The 19,716-nt window shown below is 40.1% G+C and overlaps 1 protein-coding gene across 1 annotated transcript in view; it reads right to left on the reverse strand.

Moving 5' to 3' along the window:
• Nucleotides 1–19,716, reverse strand: part of LOC140304052 (dihydropyridine-sensitive L-type skeletal muscle calcium channel subunit alpha-1-like) — a 247,211-nt gene that overhangs the window by 140,803 nt on the left and 86,692 nt on the right. Inside the window, exons 12-13 of the mRNA XM_072383062.1 lie at nucleotides 16,010–16,130; nucleotides 15,781–15,895 (exon numbers count right to left, since the gene is read on the reverse strand). Of these exons, the coding sequence (XP_072239163.1) occupies nucleotides 15,781–15,895; nucleotides 16,010–16,130 (236 nt within the window). The remainder of the gene's footprint in view (nucleotides 1–15,780; nucleotides 15,896–16,009; nucleotides 16,131–19,716) is intronic.

The raw sequence follows: 19,716 nt of genomic DNA on the forward strand, positions 1-19,716 counted from the left end.
ATCGGAGCTGAAACCGTGCACGGGGGAGTCCAGGATTCCTAACTGAAGTCCTCTCAGCAGAGTTTCTGATAGAGGTCGGCTGCCACTGGCTGGAGGAAAGGTGACAGAATCTATTTTTGAATCAGTGGACAGACTCGCTGGATTCTTCGTTGTTTAACTTATCAGTGGATTTATGGTAAGGAACCCTTTGTATTACTATTGTTGGTTGGAAATAGTGTGATTATTAGGGAAAATTCTGATTAATTAACTAGCAATTGATATAAAATGGTGCTCCAGTTATAGTGATAAAAAAATGGAGGCCTTTAAATAGATTGAGTCGTTGCTGTTTTCCTAAGAATATTACTATTTCGAATGCAACCTAGTAAAGAAGCCTTTTAACTGATCACTGTGTATAAGTTATGTTGGAACACTCACAATTGAAGCAGTCAGAAAAAGTTAGCCTTTTAACTGGTAACCGTGTGTAGGTTGTGTTGGATTAACCCATAAAAGAAGCAGTCAGAAAATGTCACCCTTTTAACTGGTAACTGTGTATAGGACTAACCCATGGAAACCTAATAGCGGTCAGAAAAGGTCGTCTTTTTAACTGGTAACTGTGTGTAAATTGTGATGGATGAACCCATAAAAGAAGCAGTCAGAAAATGTCACCCTTTTAACTGGTAACTGTGTATAGGACTAACCCATGGAAACCTAATAGCGGTCAGAAAAGGTCGTCTTTTTAACTGGTAACTGTGTGTAAATTGTGTTGGATTAACCTATAAAAGAAGCAGTCAGAAAATGTCACCCTTTTAACTGGTAACTGTGTATAGGACTAACCCATGGAAACCTAATAGCAGTCAGAAAAGGTCATCTTTTTAACTGGTAACTGTGTGTAAATTGTGTTGGATTAACCCATAAAAGAAGCAGTCAGAAAATGTCACCCTTTTAACTGGTAACTGTGTATAGGACTAACCCATGGAAACCTAATAGCAGTCAGAAAAGGTCATCTTTTTAACTGGTAACTGTGTGTAAATTGTGCTGGATGAACCCATAAAAGAAGCAGTCAGAAAAGGTGAGGCAAAGGAAAAAAGCCTTTTAACTGGTACCTGTATGTTGTGTTGGATAACCCACAAATGAAACGATCAGAAAATGTCAGCCTTTTAACTGGTAACCGTGTGTAGTGGTGGGATTAACCAAGGACAACAAAAATGCAGGCAGAAAAGGTTAGTCCATAGTCTGTCTGAGAAGACTGCAGGAATAAATAACTCCGCGCACCGCGTTAGAAAACGGAATCTTTCTTAAGAGAGTTTGCGATGAAAGATCACAAGTTTTAAATCCATGTTAGTTTTTGTTAGTGTTATACGTCTAATCGTTTGTTTGTTAAATGGCCTGATTGTTGAATCGTTAGTTTGTGAAATTAATTTGTTTGTTTGTAAAAAGGGGCTGGTTGTTAAATTGTTTGTTTGTCGAATTGTTTGTTAAAGTCTTTGCCAACCTCCGAAGGTTGTTAAAGTCTTTGCTGCAGTGCTGTTTTATTTGCTATGTATGTAGGGGGGAAAAACAGCTGTGTGTGTGTGTGTGTGTGTGTATTGTTGCTGAAGGGATAGGTCATTGTTGAACTGTTGCTTTGTGATAGAATTGTTGGTTTGCTAAAAGGGCTGGTTGCTGAATTATTTGTTTGTTAAATTGTGATTTTTTTCCTTCTTTGCTACAGTGTTGTTTTATTTGCTATGTATGTATAAGAGTGAAACAGCTGCTGGTGTGTGATGTTGCTGATGGTGACGACAGAAAAAATGTATTACTGACTAATGGAGTGGAAGTGAACATTAGAGTTTGGCTGTTGCTTGTGACATAACGACAGAAGTAGTGTTTAATTCAGTAGTACTCAGAATAACTCCACTGAAAATTGATTAGCTGCAAGAGGACAGTATGGGGAAATATCTGTTTTAAAGCTAACCGGGAGTTAAGTGGGAGTGCTAAAATCATGTTTCAGAAAAAACACAGATAATATTAAATACTTAGAGAGATGAGAAAATAAATTTGGGTTTGAGGGAGAATTGAACATGGTAAAATTGCCCAATCCTAGAGAAGGGGAAGACAAAAGTAATGTACAAAGTAAATCTAGTTTAAAAAAACACAACAAAAAAAAAAGAACAACAAGGATTAGAGCTAGACATTTGTACAAGTTTGTGTTTTAAGATTTAACAGCTCTCTTAAAGAGTTAAAGTTCAGAAGATCTCAGACAAACAAACAGAGCATTTCAAATCTTTACTCCTTTCACAGGAAAAACTGTCTGAGCAAAAGATGTTTTACAACCTGTGATTTTTATCATTTCCATATCAAACCTGCCATTCTTAGGCAAAGTCCTAGAAAAAGTTGTATACCAACAGCTTTCAGACTTTTTCCTGTCTAACAATGCTTTTGATACTTTCCTCTCACAGTCTTGATTTTATGTGTTTAACTGAGAGATGAAACAACAAGACCGAGAGTGGAGAGGGTCTTTGTGCCATATTCAGGGCCAATATACCCACTCACAAGATAAAACATTTATTTTTGTCTTTAATTCGAGCATGTGTCATTTAAAAAGGGAAATAAAATTATCTTAAATACTTTGTATCACCGCAGAATGATTTTATGGATGATTTTACTGAATTTCTTTAAATTGTGTGCACTGCTGTTGACTGTTTAGTCATAACAGGGGACTTGAAGGTGCACCTAGATGTAGCCCATAATAAGCAAGCTAAAGAACTCACTGCTTTCCTTGAAATGTTTGGTCTAACTCAGCGTGTGACTTTGCACAGATGAAGAGAGAGTTATTTTTCTGAAATCATAAAAAAACTGCAGTAACAATTCTCATGTCTTGCTTGCTACAGTAAACAGATTAACAAACCCTCCAGGTTGCATTTAGAACTCATTTCTACATCTAAGGGTAATGAAGTTGACAAAGTTCAAGGGATTAAAAATGAAATACTTTCCACCTGAAGTAGGTCTGAGACCAGACAGTCAAACCTTTCAGGTGCAGATGGTTTTCAAGCCAAACTGAAGAGATTAGCTTTTCTTAGACAAAATCATAAGTGTATCAGAAACATGAGCCGGAAATAGAGAATTTAACATATTGATGTTAAGTTAAGTAATGCTTCATTATTTCTGATTGACTAACTTCCCTAAAACTTATGAACTAACATCATATTCATCAGAGATTAAAGCATTTATCTCACAGAATGGGTTAAAGTGAGTATTAGTGTATATATATATATAGATATATAAATATATTTATATATAAAATATATTTTTAAAAAAACCAACACCAACAGCAATGAAATATGCTATGTGAGTCAAATATCAAACAATAGTTTTCTTAAACAGAAATTTAAAGACAGCTGCAATAAATCAGCGTAATATATGGAGTAATATATTAATACTATAAGCAGTTTCTAAGCCTGCAGATAAATATTAATTAAATTAAACAGAAAGGTTGTGCATGTGTGTTCAACAGGTGCCAAACTGGATGGGTCAAATGCAGAGAGTAATTTTGTGTGACTTGTAACATGACAATAAACAGTCATCTTAATGTGTTTGCACAGCAATGGAATAAAGAGGACATGCAGAGGAGTACTCTAACAACAAAAAGAAAAGCAAGAAAGGACTAAACTTTTTGTTGGAAGGGAGAGAAGCAACTATTTAGGTGATGAGGGAAAGCAAGAACACAGATCACAACAGGAGCAGTGACAGAGAAGGAGAGACAGAGCAGGAGGCTGTGTGGAAGGAGGGGGCATTGGGCGAGGGACTACAGGAGCAAGAGTAAGATAGAGGGAGAGTTTGGGAGTCAGTTATGACTAGATAAGGAAAAAAACAGGAGCTGTAACCAGGATAGAAGCAGAAAAGCCAGAAAAAGTGTTAAACTTAGAGGGAATTGAACTTATCTTATAGCAGTGTTTCTCAATTCCGGTCCTCATGACCCACTGCCCTGCACGTTTTCAATGTTTCCCTCCTCCACTACAGCTGATTCAAATGAATGGCTCCTTATCAGGCCACTGCAGAGCTTGATGATGAGCTGATCATTTGAATCAGGTGTGGTGGAGGAGGGAAACATTGAAAACATGCAGGGCAGTGGGTCATGAGGACCGGAATTGAGAAACACTGTCTTATAGTATGACATCAAACCTGAGATTAGATTGAATGTTTCCGGGACGGAGGTAACTTTTCTATGCGACACAGGTGCAACACGAACTGTAATCCATCCTGATGACATTCCTGGAGTTGAGGAATCCAAAGAAATTATTTGGGTCAAATCAGCAAATGGTAAGAGCCATCCTGAGCGTTTATCAAAACTCTTGACAGTAACAGATACACGGACTGGGGTAAGTGCTGATTGTCAGGTTGTCTTGTCCACTCTGTGTCCCTGTAACTTACTGGGAAGGGATTTACTCCATTTATTGAAGCTAAGAATAGTTCCAGAAGAAAAAGGGTTAACTGTAGTTTGAATGAAGTCCGCTCAAACAATGATTCAGCATGAGACCACCTTCATACTGGTATAGTTTGGATCTTGTGTCCACAGGCCCCAGCTCTATCACGCTTCCTCTCCTTCAGAATAACACGACTCAGGAGAGCTCACCCTCAGGTCACCACATGAAGTACACTGCACTGTGTCTTACGAATATACTCAAGGGGAGTACATATTTTATTCTTTAAACAAATGAGAAAGTTAAAACATGCTAAAGTTAAAACACTTATACTGGAATAAAGAGGGTTGTTGTGCAGTCAGCTGCTCACTCTCCCACAGCGTGAGAAAGTTTTTAAGATCATGTTATGCACCCCATATGTCACTCTCCAAACCCACAGATGACCACTGGAGGCGTTTAGGGGTGTTTGGGACTGCATGTGAAGAAGCCTCAGATTGGGAGAAGGTGGAGCCAGGAATAGAGTATTCTGAGAAACTGGATGCATATACTAGTCCATTAAATTGGACCACGCATGCAAAACCAAATATACACTTACAAGGACAGATCTGGAAGAATAAAGGTGCCATTTACTATGAAATGTAGAACTTATACTGCCAAAGAGTTTGTTTAAATATGCTTCAGTATCGAGCCATGGAGCATGTCATGTCTCTACAGGAGGGCTGGTAGCAATAATGAACAAGGTTTTTGCAGTGTATGGTTTTAATTATAATAAAATGATAATATCATAATATGATAATAAAGAATTTTTGTCTAACATGTCAAATATGTGCAAATATGATCCATACATATGGCCTAGGACCGGGACGAGGACAGTTCCCGAGGCCGGAGGACCCTTTTCAACACGTTTGTATGGATTTCATTGAATTAAATAAAGGGGTCTCCCTGGTGATTAGTGATGTTTTACCAAATGAGTTGAAGCATTTCCATGTGCACAGGCAGATGCACTCTCAACACTGGTGAATTAAATGTTACCTAGATTTGGAATTCCTGAAAAAATCTACAGTGATAATGGGACGCACTTTGTATACAATATTATGATGAAAAAAAAAAAAACTTTAAAAAAAAAGATCTCAGAAACCACTGTGCATATCATCCACAATCAGCAGGTTTGCTGGAGAGACACAATTGAATAATTAGGTCAAGACTGAAGAAACTGGGAAGAATTGGGTTACTGTTTACCACTAGTAGTCCTAAACATACATATTACTCTAACTAGCACAGGATTAACTCCATTTGAGATAATGTATAATGTATGACCATTTTTACAACCACAGTTAAAACTATTCACCGGACATGATGAAGAAAGAGAAGAAACCTTAGCAGGATACATGGTTAAAATGTTAACAAGTAGAGAGATCTATTCTGTCTAGTGTCTGTTCCAGGTGACCCTGTGGAGGAATCCCTAAAACCTGGAGACTGGATCCTCATCAAAGTGATAAAGAAAGATAACTGCTCCAGCCCAAGGTGGGAAGGTCCATATCAGGTATTACTTGCAGAAACCACAGCAGCTAAACTAATATATCCTGGATTCACTTATCACACTGTAAACTAGTAAGGCCACGACCTGCAGAAGTAGGGAAAGATTAGTTACCCACCACCGTTCTCTGAGGCATGAGTCTGACTACAAAGGGGAATTCTCTCAACAGGAGGGGGTTCGTCTCAACCTCAGTGAAGAAAACCACGGCTAAAACGAGAACATAGGGTGTGGCTAAAATAAGACAGGAAAAATGGACAGACAGCAGCCGTGGCATCCATTTAAATTACCAGGATTTGTAGGTTAAAAGGAACCAGTTGTGTATTGTTAATCATTATTCTTATTATCGTATTGCTAATTCTATGGTATTAAGCACAGATTAATTAAAAACTAAAGATAATGCATTACAATGAATCACCCTCAGACCCAGACTGACCACAGAGATAGGAGGTCCCTCAGGTCCAACAGACAACTTGTCAACCTATTTTTTTGTTGCAGATGGGGTGGCTGACATTGACTTATGCTCAATTATGTTATGTAAAGACAACCAAAAAGCACATGTGTATTCTGAAAAGTACATATGTGAAACGTATGTTAATACAAGATTTCTGAAGAATTGTCGGTGTATCAGTTGGAATTTTGTTAGAATGTATACAGCATGACAAAATCACCAATCTAATTGTATTGAATGTGCTAAAGCCAGAATATAAATTTAGAAAAGAAGCATTACAATTGCATAATGAATCTTTTGTACCTAACACAGAGCAATGTAAAACTCTCTCTTTGTTGTTCCCAGCAGTTAAGAAAAGAGATGTACCGCCCTCAGCGGTGGCTTATAAGGGTAATTATATATGTTTCATCCACAGGGGTACAGGTAAGAATGTGGGTACACTCCTGTCAGATTATTGTCAAGAATCCATCTGTTGTCACTCAGGACGCAGGTAACTACTCAGCATCTTTGTTTCAGAACCAGACTTCCATGAGAGCAGACCTCTGGTGGCTGTGTGGGGAGATGAAACTGAGGTCCGTCCTTCTGCCTAACTGGCAGCTGCACAATAGCCCAACTACTGATGCCTTTCCATCTGTTCCCTGAGGGGTACTTTAAGGCCTTGGGTGAGAAGCTGCAACGTCTCAAGCATTCAACTGCGTCTGGAGGTTCATTTGACAACAGAGTGTACCTGGATAACATTGGAATTCTGAGTCCCAGATGAATTTAAAGCTAGAAAACAAGTAACTTCAGACTTTGAATCTTTTCTTTTCTGATGGGCAACAATAAATAAAAATGTTTATTTGATAAATGACATCTACAAGGCATTGCTGAACAATTAAAATGTTTGGAACTTTATCCTGTTCCTTTATTCCTAACAATACTTCCGCAGATGGAAGAATCACAAAGAGGGATTCGCATCACTCTCTGCAGAGCTGATAGAAAATCAACGACCCCTTCACTGACATGATGGAGAAGTGGTTTGGTCTCTGTCTGTTGTAAGAGCCATAGTAGCCACCTGTGCTTGATGTTGTATCACATGCTTGAAAGGACTGTCCCAAAGACTGATTGAAACCATCCTTACCTGCATAATGTATCAACAGATAGAGGGAGATGATGACAACGAGCTACACGTGGACGATGGAGACGATGATAACCTTTAAAGTTCAAAGTACTTTGAATGACCCCGAGTGAATTCGAAATGATTTCTTTAATGATTATTTTTGCGTTCATATGAAAGACCAATGAACATGGGAATTGGACCTAATAAAAGGCAATTCCTGAATGTAGAACATTGTAAAGATGATATGTTGCTTCTTCCTGCTAACATTTGTCCACAGTTTGATGAACTGCATCAGCAGCAGAACCACTACAGGACTCAAAGTCAGGTAACTGAACAGGTTTCTGGAATTCTGGAATTCCCATCATGCCAAGATGATGGCGGAACAATCACAAATTTTTATCCACATGTGTACAAAAGGGTGGACGGCGAAGCTAAGCACTCCACCCCAACTGAATGAAAAGCTGATTTGAAGAGTTTATTCCACCAAGTAACGTCTAACAATCTACAGCCTCCAACCACTGTATGGCTGAATTATATCCTGAAGTGTCCTAAAAGAGGATTAGTTAGGGAATAAGAGGTGGTAAAGACCTCTTCCGGGAAGTGAAGTGCTAGTAACCTCTCCTTCCAAGATAGCTTAGCAGTTCCAGACCCAGTCGGACTGATGTTCGGCCAGAAGCAGACGATCGCAGAGTGGACTGAATAAACTGCATTGTATTATTATTATTATTGTTTGACTGTTCTTGATTTTCATTTATTATTATTTTTCATTTTATTAATTTTTCCATTTAATATCAATTTCATATTATTTATTAATTGCATATAATCATATTTTCATTTATTATTCTTATTTTCATTTCATTAATTTTTTGTTTGTGTCATATTTCCATTTTTATTATTCCATTGTATTAATTTTGTCCATTAATCATTTAGTCATAGTTTTATTGATTTTTGTCCTTATTTCCATGTATTTTTGGTTGTATCCGTTTTGTGTTTGCTGGTCACACCTAGGTCCATCACCATTCATTGAAATTAACGGTTCGGAGTGCGACCTTTGATACTGAGAAAGTGACTAAGCGGTCGGTCGCCAAGGAGAGAATGGGGCCATAGGAGAATTTTCCCGTAAATAAAGCAAATGGGTTTTTCGCTCCTATGCACTGCGAACGATAGAAATACATTCAATGTTAATTGTACAGTTTTAATACTTCATAGCATAAACAGGAGGGAATGTTGGAAAAATTATATAGTTATACTATGACAGAAGAGTCCCTCCATCTGTTCACCTTCTATGATTCAAGCAAAAGTGTTTTGACTCTGGTACTAGACTTTCCCATAATATTAACTGGTGAGAAGCACCTCTTATGTTCCTTCCCATAACAAGGAATGGGGAGAGAAGCACCTTTCCCCATAACATTGAATATTCCTACCCATAATAATGAATGGTGAGAAAAGCGCCTTTTCTCATAACATTGTGTGATCAGCAAGCATAAGCAACATAAATAGCTGGAGCACCATTTTGTCGAGAGACAACTCTGAGCGGTCTTCCCGACAGGTTGTGTGGATTTGTGCGGACTTGTCTCTTTCTTGCAAGAAATAAATGTTTTGTGTTAATTAATCGTATCCAGCGACTCTGAGCCTAATTTTACAGAGAATTTTTCTAACAGGTTTGCTTTCAAATTCAATAGAAGGGGCTACACATTCACACGTCTGTGCGAAGGATACTGTGAAAGTCCCACCATTTGCATTACAGCTCTCAGACAGTCTTGAACCCTTTGTTCTCTCCCCAGGCACTGCTTTGTTACAGTATTTGGATGACCTCATGATCTGCTGTCCGACTAAAGAGCAGTGTGAAGCCAACACAGTCACACTCTTGAAACATCTGGCACATACTGGTCACAAAGCCAGCTTGACAAAACTCCAATTTGTCCAGGAAAGGGTTGTCTTCTTAGGTCATGTCATCACTTCTGAAGGTAAAACTCTTTCACCAAAAAGAGTGGATGCAATTCAGAACCTTCCAAAACCCATCACAATTTTCTTGGTATGTGCTCTTACTGTAGACAGTTAATTTCTCACTATGCCATTCTTGAAGCTCCACTCGCCTCCCTCATTCATGGCAAAGGCCTGCAAGCAAAACATGAGATCAAATGGACTCCTGCAGCAGAACAATCTTTCATAGAACTAAAACTTGCTTTACAAATCACTCCAACTTTGGGCCTGCCTGACCCTACCAGACCGTTCACTCAAACAGTAGATGGAAAAGATGAATGTATGACTTCAATTTTGTTGCAGGATCATGGAAATAAGCTGCGGCCTGTAGCTTATTTTTCTTCAAAACTGGACCCCGTGGCTGCAGGTCTCCCAAGATATATTCAGATATGTGGCGGCAGCTGAAAAGGCAGTTATGGCCTCCAGAGACATTGTGGGCTATTCTGATGTAACTCTCCTGGTCCCACATGCTGTGTCCATGATTTTACTTGAACAAAAGACTTCTTACCTCTCCACAGCACGATGGCTACGATACAACAAAACACTTTTAGAAATGTCTAACATCACTGTCAAACACCCTGTGTTAAAACCTGCCACCCTCCTCCCCACACCAGATGACAGAACACAACATAACTGTGTTGCTGTCCCCCAACCGGTTTGCTTGCCAAGAAACACCATTAACAAACCCTGATTTGGTTCTCCTTGCAGATGGATCAGCTTCACGTGACCCACAAACGGGTCACAACAGAGTTGGTTTTACTGTTGTCACTAATCATGAAACTCTTCTCTCCAGCTCACTCCCTCCTCACCATTCTGCACAGGTGGCAGAACTGATAGCAATGGCAGAGGCATGCAGACTAGCTAACAACAAAGAAGTAACCATCTAATCTGATTCCAGATACGCTTTTGGATTGTCCAGGATTTTGACACTCTGTGGAAACACAGACAATTCCTAAAATCTAACGGCAAACCCATTCTCCATCATGACAAAGTCACAGCTCTTCTTGATGCCATTTTACTCCAAAAAGTCAATCTCTGTTTGTAAATGCTTTAATCACACTAACAACACAGGTCCTGTCTCTCAAGGAAATGCAAGAGTGGATGCTGCTGAAAAAGAAGCTACATTCCCACCCACTATAATTGATCCCTGTCACTATTTCCACCTCTCTCACAACAGTGCAATCTTTTGCCACACCACAGGAAGATGTGTGGCGAGGAACCGATAATAAGCCTTGTCTACCTAAACATTTTTTCCCTCATTTCGCGAAATTGACACATGGATTGGACCATGTGTCAAAAGGGGGGATGATGGATGCCATAACCCAGCACTGGTTCACCAAAGAATTTTCAGTTCATACAGCAGAAGATCAGTCAACCGCGTATGGTTTGTGCAACACATAACAGGTAAAACCAAAGCAGTCACACACATCGCTCACCCATCACCAGACAGACCATTCGAACACTTAATGATGGATTTCATAGAACTGTCACCAGCAGAAGGAAAGAAACGCTGCTTAGTAATAGTTGACGTGGTCAAAATAGATTGAAGTATTTCCAGCAAAACACCAGAGTAGCCAAGTGGTAGCAAAGGCTCTGCTAACAGAGATTACTCCCCATCTGGGAACTACAACTACACCAAAACTGAGCAGCGATAATGGCTCTCACTTTGTCAATTCTGCAATAACCCAAATTAGTGAATTTCTTACCATTAACCTCAGACAACATTGTGTATAACACCCTGCCAGTAGAGACGTTGTCAAACGAGAAAATGGCACTCTGAAATCAAAATCAATTTTGGCAGACCTCCATCTCTGGGAGTAAAACCTGTAACCAGGTCACTCCCCTCCACTGGCCTATGTGAGGATATATGCTACAATATTGCAAAAAACTTATTCTCTCTCTCTCTCTCTCTCTGCAGATTTCCAACCTGGGTGGTGAGAAACAACTTCAGAAAGGAGCACTGGAATTCCAAACGGTGACGAGATCCATTCTGACAACGCATACCATTGCGAAGATAGCCGAAAGGGCAACGTGGGTTCACTCCAGCCACTGCAGGAAGATCCCTGAGCAAACGGAGGAGCCCAGCTGCCAACCTGATCGACGTGAGGACGGACGGTGACGGACGACACGAGGACGCACAGAGGACGGACGACACGAGGACGAGCAGAGGCCAAAGACGACGGACGGTGCAAGGACGCACAGACGCCAAAGAGGACGACCCGTGGAATTGGCCCTGTGGATTCAACAAACACCAACTAGACGTGTTCCACCAAACTCCACCATGCATCACCTGATTCTGATGCTGTCATGTTTGGCACAGCTGATGGAGGCTTACACCTACAAACCTGCCAGGACTGTCACTTTGACAGAAGGTCAAAGTGCAACATTCACCTGCCTCGTTTACCCTGAAATTTGGCGATCAGGACGGGTTCAGGCATATTATGCCAAGTATGAGAAATACCTATGCAGAGACGCCTGCGGCCCACACGATTGGCACTTGATCGTTGCCACCACTGACAAAACCATTGCTCCAAACAGAAATCCCCGCTTCACAATAACAAAACTTCCAAATTCCAACGGAGCCCAGATTACCATCTCTGATGTCAAACCCACTGATGCAGGCACGTACATTTTCAAATAGCGTACCGGATACTTAAGTATTCTCTTGCATTTAGTTTTCATCCATTTTATTTTTCTTAAGTTTGTTTTCTGTTAGTGATTAATTAATAATCAAAAGGGAGAATTGTTATGGTAAAATTATAGTCTCAGGACTGACAGACTCTCCAATCCACATTAACCATTTGTATCACCCAGACACGCTAATTGTTTTAAACTATTTACTTCTTAATTAACACTCAGACAAGATAATTGTTTTAACCTCCTGTTTCTTAATCATCAAGACTGCATCCTACCCCCCCCTGGAGGTGTGGTTACACACCTAAAGAACAAAGCCCCCTCCTCAGGTATAAATCCTTTGTGTTCCTTTTGTCTGTATCTTTTCATACCATTGCCGCTGAATGGTGTGGACTGACTGATCTTTTTCCTTGCAACGAAGAATAAAAACTTAGCCGGCCGGCAGAAAAAGTAAGTTTCTCTATTTCATTGCTCATCAGAGATATTAGGAAGGAAGCGATTGAAAACTTCCATAACACTCTCCTGGTCGAGGCAGATGGCTTCCCTTCCTGGTTCTGATAGAGGCTTCTTTCCACCATTGGCTCATTATTAGCATGGTGGGTTGGATTGAAGAGAAGTTATGTTTATGCATTTGGCAGATGCTTTTATCCAAAGCGACTTCCATATGGGGATATAATATTACAGCTAACATCAAAGCTAACAGTAAGCTACATAGAAGGAAAACCACTAGTCGGGCTCTGTCAGAGGTGGCAAAGGTGACAGTGTAGAGAGAGGGTGCAGGAATAGAGGGAAGTAGAGGGAGTACAGAGTAAGTGCTAGTTTCAGTGTAATCTGTTGGTTTTCTTAGTGAGTCACCAAAACCATAACCAAAGCAAGATGGCTCTGTGCCAGAGGCAGCCACTGTCCAGCGAGTTGCTCCCACAGGTCAGATTGTTTCCACATAGGAACAGCTGATTGCTCTACCTTTGTAGTGCTACTACCCTCCCCCTACTCGGCAATTCTGATCCCCACCTTGTCCAGTTGACTCCAAAGTATGGAGTCTGTTTACATAAGAACTGTGAGAAGGTAGACTCCAGAGGCTGCTCAACAAGTAAGGCACTGCTTCGGGAACACTGATTGGGATGTGCTGTGTGAGCCACATGGAGAGGACAGAAAAAAACTTGACCGTCTGTTGTTTTTCAAATAACAAGCTTTGGATCACCAGGGACCTTAAAGTACTTTTGAATAAGGAGGAGGCCTTCAGGTCAAGAAATAGAGACAAGCAGAGGTGGGTGCAGCGTGAACTGAGGGAGAAGCTGTTGCAGAAGATTATAATCATTAAAAGATATGTACCAATGAGCCGTGCATCACCAGCTGCTCCTTGTTCCAAGCGCATGCCCATGGAGCTGTTCTGTCAGATTAAGGAGTTGTGTGCTCCTCCATGGAGGAAGGAGACCACATTCACTACTTGGCTCTGGGAATCCCAAATGACTTGGACATTTTTGGAGTGATATTGCTTGCCGTTGAGGTATGGGAATGGATCTGGCAAGAGTGCTTTAATGTGACGTGTGCAGTCTATTGCATCGATGGTGTTAAGAAGACCAGCAATGTAATTAAATCCTCTTTTGACTGCAACATGGTCCTCAGCTGTATGTGGAAACTTTATGTATTGTATGGCCAGTTGATTTATTGCTTCCACGGCTTGCTGGAGAACAGCTGATGGACGGCTGTAATATGCCCACCCTGTCTCCCAGCTCCTGCCTCCCAAGAATCTGCACATGTGGTGGAACAGGGTTGGACCATTGTGTTTGGCTTCACAGTGCTGGCTTCAAATGATTGCAAAGTTACATGAGAACAGCTCTTGGTAGCCTAAAGCATTCAAATAGGTACTATGCAAATAAATCTGTATTGTCATGAAAGATTTTTTCCCTCTCTAGGGTATGATATGCAGGATGTTTTTAACCTAAGTCTGAGCCTGAACTTGGAGAGGGTGCTGTGGAAAACATCCTGCCTGTACCCAAGAAGACAACATTAAAACTGAATGACTTCCGACCTGTTGCCCTTGTGTCTCATGTAATGAAGGTGTTAGAGGCTGATCTTAGCCCACTTGAAGCCGCTGGTGAGATCATCACTCAACCCTCTACAGTTTTTCTACTGATGTGGGGGTGAATGATGCTGTCATTTATCTGCTGCACATGGATGGTGGTGGTGATACTGTGAGAATCTCTAGGGAGTTCAACACCACCCACCTCTGCTACTGAGTGATAAGCTGCAGGTGATGGGTGTCGGCTTATACTACCCAACAGGCAGGCCACAGTTTGTCCACCTGGGCAATGATCTTTTTGATGTGGTGGTAAGTGGTGCAGGAGCTCTCCAAAGTACTGTGCTGTCTCCCTTCCTGTTGACCTTATACAACTCAGATTTTAAAAACTACTCTAGTCATATCATTCAATGCTTTTGTCCAGAAGTTTAGAGTTGGGGAAGAACAATTCTTAGAGTACCAACAATCAAAATCCATAATAAAATCAAAGATTGACATAATTCCACTTCACCCTTCAATGTCACCTGTAGAAATAATGAAAATCAACAATCTCTGAAAAATGTCAAATCTACAAACTTATATCAAATACGGAGACCACAATAACACCACTAATAACTCTGGGAAAAAGATCCGTCTTTCCCCTTCCCCAACTCTGACTTCTGTACACAGATCCGTAATAGTATATTCTCCAAAACAATTCAAACCATTCATAAAATATAAGATTTTGCGCAGGATTTACATCACTCAAAGAAAATGTTTAGAATATTTGTTTTCCTACCCTTTGTATTCATTTCAACCATCTGTTTATTCATTTTATCATTATAATCAACTACTATTGAATATCAATATTATATTTACTATTTGGTTGATACCATACGATTGGTTGTCAATATCATTATTTCTTCTATTATTTTACAAATATTACTGTGCAGTGCACTACGGTACCTGGTATGCGATGACCTGGATAGCTTTTGGTGAGGTTCCCCTGAGGGGTTCCCCCATGAATGATGGCCGGGAGAGAGAAAAAAGCAGTTGACAGACAAGCCATATTATACAAGTTGACTGACAACATATATATCTATATATAGATATATATGTACATATAATATACTATAATGTACTATAATATACCTCCTCTGCCAGTCAGCAATGTGGACATTGAACCAGTCTATTCTGATTAAGAGAGAACTGAGCCAAAAGGAGAAGCTGTCGATTTACTGGTCCATCTATGTTACAACCCTAACATATTGTCCTGTGGGAAGTGACTAAAAGAATGACATCACAAAACGAGTGGCGGAGTCAGGAGTGGCTGGGCGCACCCTTAGGGATAAGGTGAGGGGCTCAATTTTTTTCGGGAGAATTACTGACCCTCTGCATAAGAAGTGGACATTTGAGGTTGTTCAGGCCTCTTGTCAGGATGCCCTCTTTACCCCTTCCAATAGAGGTGTTTCAGACATGTCCTTGTGGGAGGCAGCCAGACCCAAGAATTTCTGGAGAGATTATATCTCTCAACTGGCATGGGAATATCTTGGGGTGGTCGAGGATTAGCTGGAGGAATGGGCTGGGGGAAGGGAGCCTGTTACACGAGCCACACAGTCCCCAGATTTCCCAGAAAATAGAAAGATGGTATCACTAGTAGATGTGCATGAGAGTGTATTTAAATATGTTTTAGAATCTTACCTGATTGCTTTCTTTCGTTTTTTCTCCTCAGCTTTCTCTTTCTGGGCTAAAGTCAACGACTCAGCCTCTGCCAAATTATCAACAGCAATCGCCAGGAAGACATTTAGAAGAATAACTGAGCGATAACAAAGTCAAAGATAATAAATTATTATAACTGACATGCAATGAACGATCAAAGTGTTGGTAAAAAAATATTACAGCTACATACATACTCTGTAAAAAAGGATACAGTTTCCACAGACAAACAGGATGATGAAGTAGATGCTCACAAGGATACCAGGCATGGAGGGCCCCCCATGAGCCATTATTCCATCATACATAACAGCATTCCAGTCCTCACCTGTCAGGATCTGATACACAAATTATTTCAACTTCATCATTATTGGGGTGCTCCCTGGAAGGTTTTGTTTTTTTACTGACTTATTACGCTCAATGACATGATACATTATCGGAGGAATCTAAAATGGAGCAGAAGGCACAGGTTGTATGCAGGAACTTTGAATTTGGTCATAAGTTTGCAGAATTAATTTAAATTGATACAGAAGTTGATAGTTCACTGGTTCCAACTTTGAGGGGGTCACCAAAAGTCACAGATGTTTTTCAAAAATGCAACCTGGACAAGACTATAAACAAATATATGCAATTGTCCACAAGTATTCACATGCAGAATATGTAGTCCTGCATGTGTGGGTTTTTTTTAAAAGTCATCTCAATGAAAATACAGATCACTTTACAAAAAAAACATTTGCTCTGTAATTAAGTATTTTAATTCCACATGAAAATGATAAAAGGTGAAACAAATCTAACTACTTTTAAGACTGAAAGGCATTCACTCATTTGTGGATTTACTCAGTGCATGTGAAACAGGTTTTACATATTTATGAATCATGTGTAATTTTGTCCAATAAGAAGAGTGCACAAATTCAGAAAACATTAATTTATATAAGTTACAGTTACTTATTATTCAAGAAAATCACTTTGTGAGTTATCAGAGTTACATTTTACTCCATTCCATGACTCTCTCCATCACTCTTTCTATCTTATTATTCGTATGAAGTGCTTGCAAAAAAGTACATAAAGCTTTAACATTTTCTTTAATTAAAATTTAGGAGAAGGTTGATAACATAGAATGAAAGTAGATTTAAGTGGGGGGTTTTTTAAAGTCCGGGATCTATGCGGGAGAAGTGAAAGGTGTTCTTAAAGTGGCATAACACGAAGTACTGAGGTTAAAGGAGGATTTTAGAAGCAAAAAACTGGTATAACAGCTGTGTAGCTAAGATTTTGAAATGGTGTTATAGTTATGGTCTATGGGTTTCTTAGGTTGTATTCTTTTGTACTGATTTGTTTTAAATTTGTTAAGCTTAGGGTGGTTTTCTGTGTTGCTTTGTGATTTGTATTTGTTCTGTTCCTCTTGAGTTTGTCTTAATTCCTTGTTGTTGCAAGTTGGGTTTTCTGTTTTAGTCTAAGTATTTTGTCCAATTCAGTTTGGCCTGTTTTTATTTTTTCTTAAGAATGTTCTGATTTGTTTAGTGACCGAGTTAGTCCTGCTTCTTATTTCATTTTGTAGAATGTGGCCCCTTGTGTTCTCAGTTTTGGTTTACTGACTGATTGTCAAACCTTCAGTTCAGGAGGAGCAGTGTGGCTTTCACCCAGGTTGTGGAACAGTGGACCAGATATTTATCCTGGAAGAGTTACTGAGGGGATCATTTGAGTTTGACCATCCAGTCTTCGTGTGTTTTGTAGACTTGGAAAAGGCTCACAACCGTGAGCTCTTCCAAATCCAAGGCTATGGTTCTCAACCAGAAAAAGGTGGAAAAGGTGAAGCTCACGATATATTGATACATCTTTGTTCCAATACAAGGATGACGTGATTGTATATGGGTCTGACATCCTGCGGCATAATACACGCCTGGAGTGGACCAAGAGAGCTGGGCTGAAACTGAACAAAGATGTGGTATGGATCTGGGATCTGGGAGAGTGCTTAGGATTTTCACAGCCTTGTTCATCCTGCCTTTCCTTGCTGTGCTTTGTTTATTAAATAAACATCGTTGCATCTGGACCGACCTTGCACTTGTGTCCTGTGTCCGTGACACACACTAGTGTGTAATACCACATTTTCACTGAATTTGTAAAAATATATTTTACATTTTCCCTCCTCTTGTCAGGGAGGCCCCCCTATGGCCCCCAGTGCCCCCTATGGGCTGGCCACCAATGGTGTCTACATTCCTTCACCTGTTTTGTCTCTCCTTTTCTCTTTTTGTAAAAAATTTCGTTGATCCTACGTTTCACCATACCTGCAAAACTGATATCGTTAACCAGCACTGGTAATATGAATTTATGTAGCATGTAACATTAACTTTTTCTAAGGAACTGCACGTGTTTGGGTGCAAAAGAAACAATACTAACCCTTTTTGGTCGATCTGTCATCATCCGTGTTTGTTATATTGAAAACTTCCTCATCTTCGTCTCTCTGGATGTGACCGTAAAAGGTGCTTTGTTTGACATGTCGGCCGATGCTAATTTTGACATGGTGCCACCACAACTACTGGTGGTTGTGTGTAACTACAGTTACATATGAATGAAATGACAGATTTCACTTGAAATTACTGATTGAAAACCAGTCGTGAGCTGGTGGCAGAAAGAAATTCACTATGCAGGCAAAACCCTGCTTATAGGAACAGGAACCTGGAACAAACCCCTAACCTTCTCCCTTTTCCTGCAGCTTTCCCTGCATCCCATCTCTCATAGTCCACTGTCAGTCATAAATTATTTCACTTAAATCTCTCCTGTCTGCTACTCAGTCCATTTTCACTTTTTTTTATTCAAACTTCCAGCGTTCTTGTTTCCCCATGTTTCACATGTTCTTGTTTCTGTCAATGAGGATTGAGACGGGTATATCTGAGACAGAGTATATCTTTGTGTGTCTACATGTGACTTGTGGGCCTGTGGTTTGGGGTTTTGGATGGGTAAAGTTTTTAAATTTTCCTAATTTTGTATCTGTGCTGATTATTTTCTGTTCTGTTTTCCATGAAAAGCACTTTGTGTTGCAGTTTTTTTTGGTTTGAAAAGTTCTTTAGAAATAAAGATTGATGTTTTTATCGAGGACTAAAAGGAAGTGCTTGTACTGAAAGGAGTGCTGATAAATTTTGATATCATTCTTTTTGTGAAAAAAAGGTTGGGAAAGAATGTAATAAATTGAATGAGGGCTGTACCATGCTTGTTTCCTAATGTTGGCTATCTTTTCACAGCATTCTTTTTTATCTATGAAATAGATTTTCTTTCATTACAGTTGTTTATGTGCTCTACTGACCAGGAAAAATTTGGATCTTATTCATACTCTATATCGCCAAAAGTATCTGACACGCATATGAACTGAAGTGACATCCCATTCTAAATCTATAGGGTTTAATATGACGTCAGCCCACCCTTTGCAGCTATAACAGCTTCAACTCTTCTGGGCAAGCTTTCCACAAGGTTTAGGAGTGTGTTTCTGGGAATATCTTCCGGAAGTGCATTTGTGAGGTCAGACACTGATGTTGGACAGAAGGCCTGGCTCACAGTCTCTGCTCTAATTCATCCCAAAGGTGTTCTATCAGGTTGAGGTCAGGACTCTGTGCAGGCCAGTCAGGTTCTTCCACACCAAACTGGCTTATCCATGTCTTTATGGACCTTGCTTTGTGCACTGGTGCGTAGTCATGTTGGAACAGGAAGGGGCCATCCCCAAACTGTTTCCACAGAGTTGGGAGCATGAAATTGTCCAAAATCTCTCGGTATGCTGAAGCATTCAGAGTTCCTTTCACTGGAACTAAGGGACCAAGACCAGCTCCTGAAAAACAACCCCACACTATAATCCCGGCGGCATGCACGGGTGATGTATGGCTTGGATGCAGCTACCATTGATGCCATTGAAACTCATTCCATGCAGCTCATTACACA

This window comes from Leuresthes tenuis, unplaced genomic scaffold (assembly GCF_036924035.1).
Source record: "Leuresthes tenuis unplaced genomic scaffold, fLeuTen1.0.hap1 SCAF_3, whole genome shotgun sequence".
Lineage (NCBI taxonomy): Eukaryota > Metazoa > Chordata > Actinopteri > Atheriniformes > Atherinopsidae > Leuresthes > Leuresthes tenuis.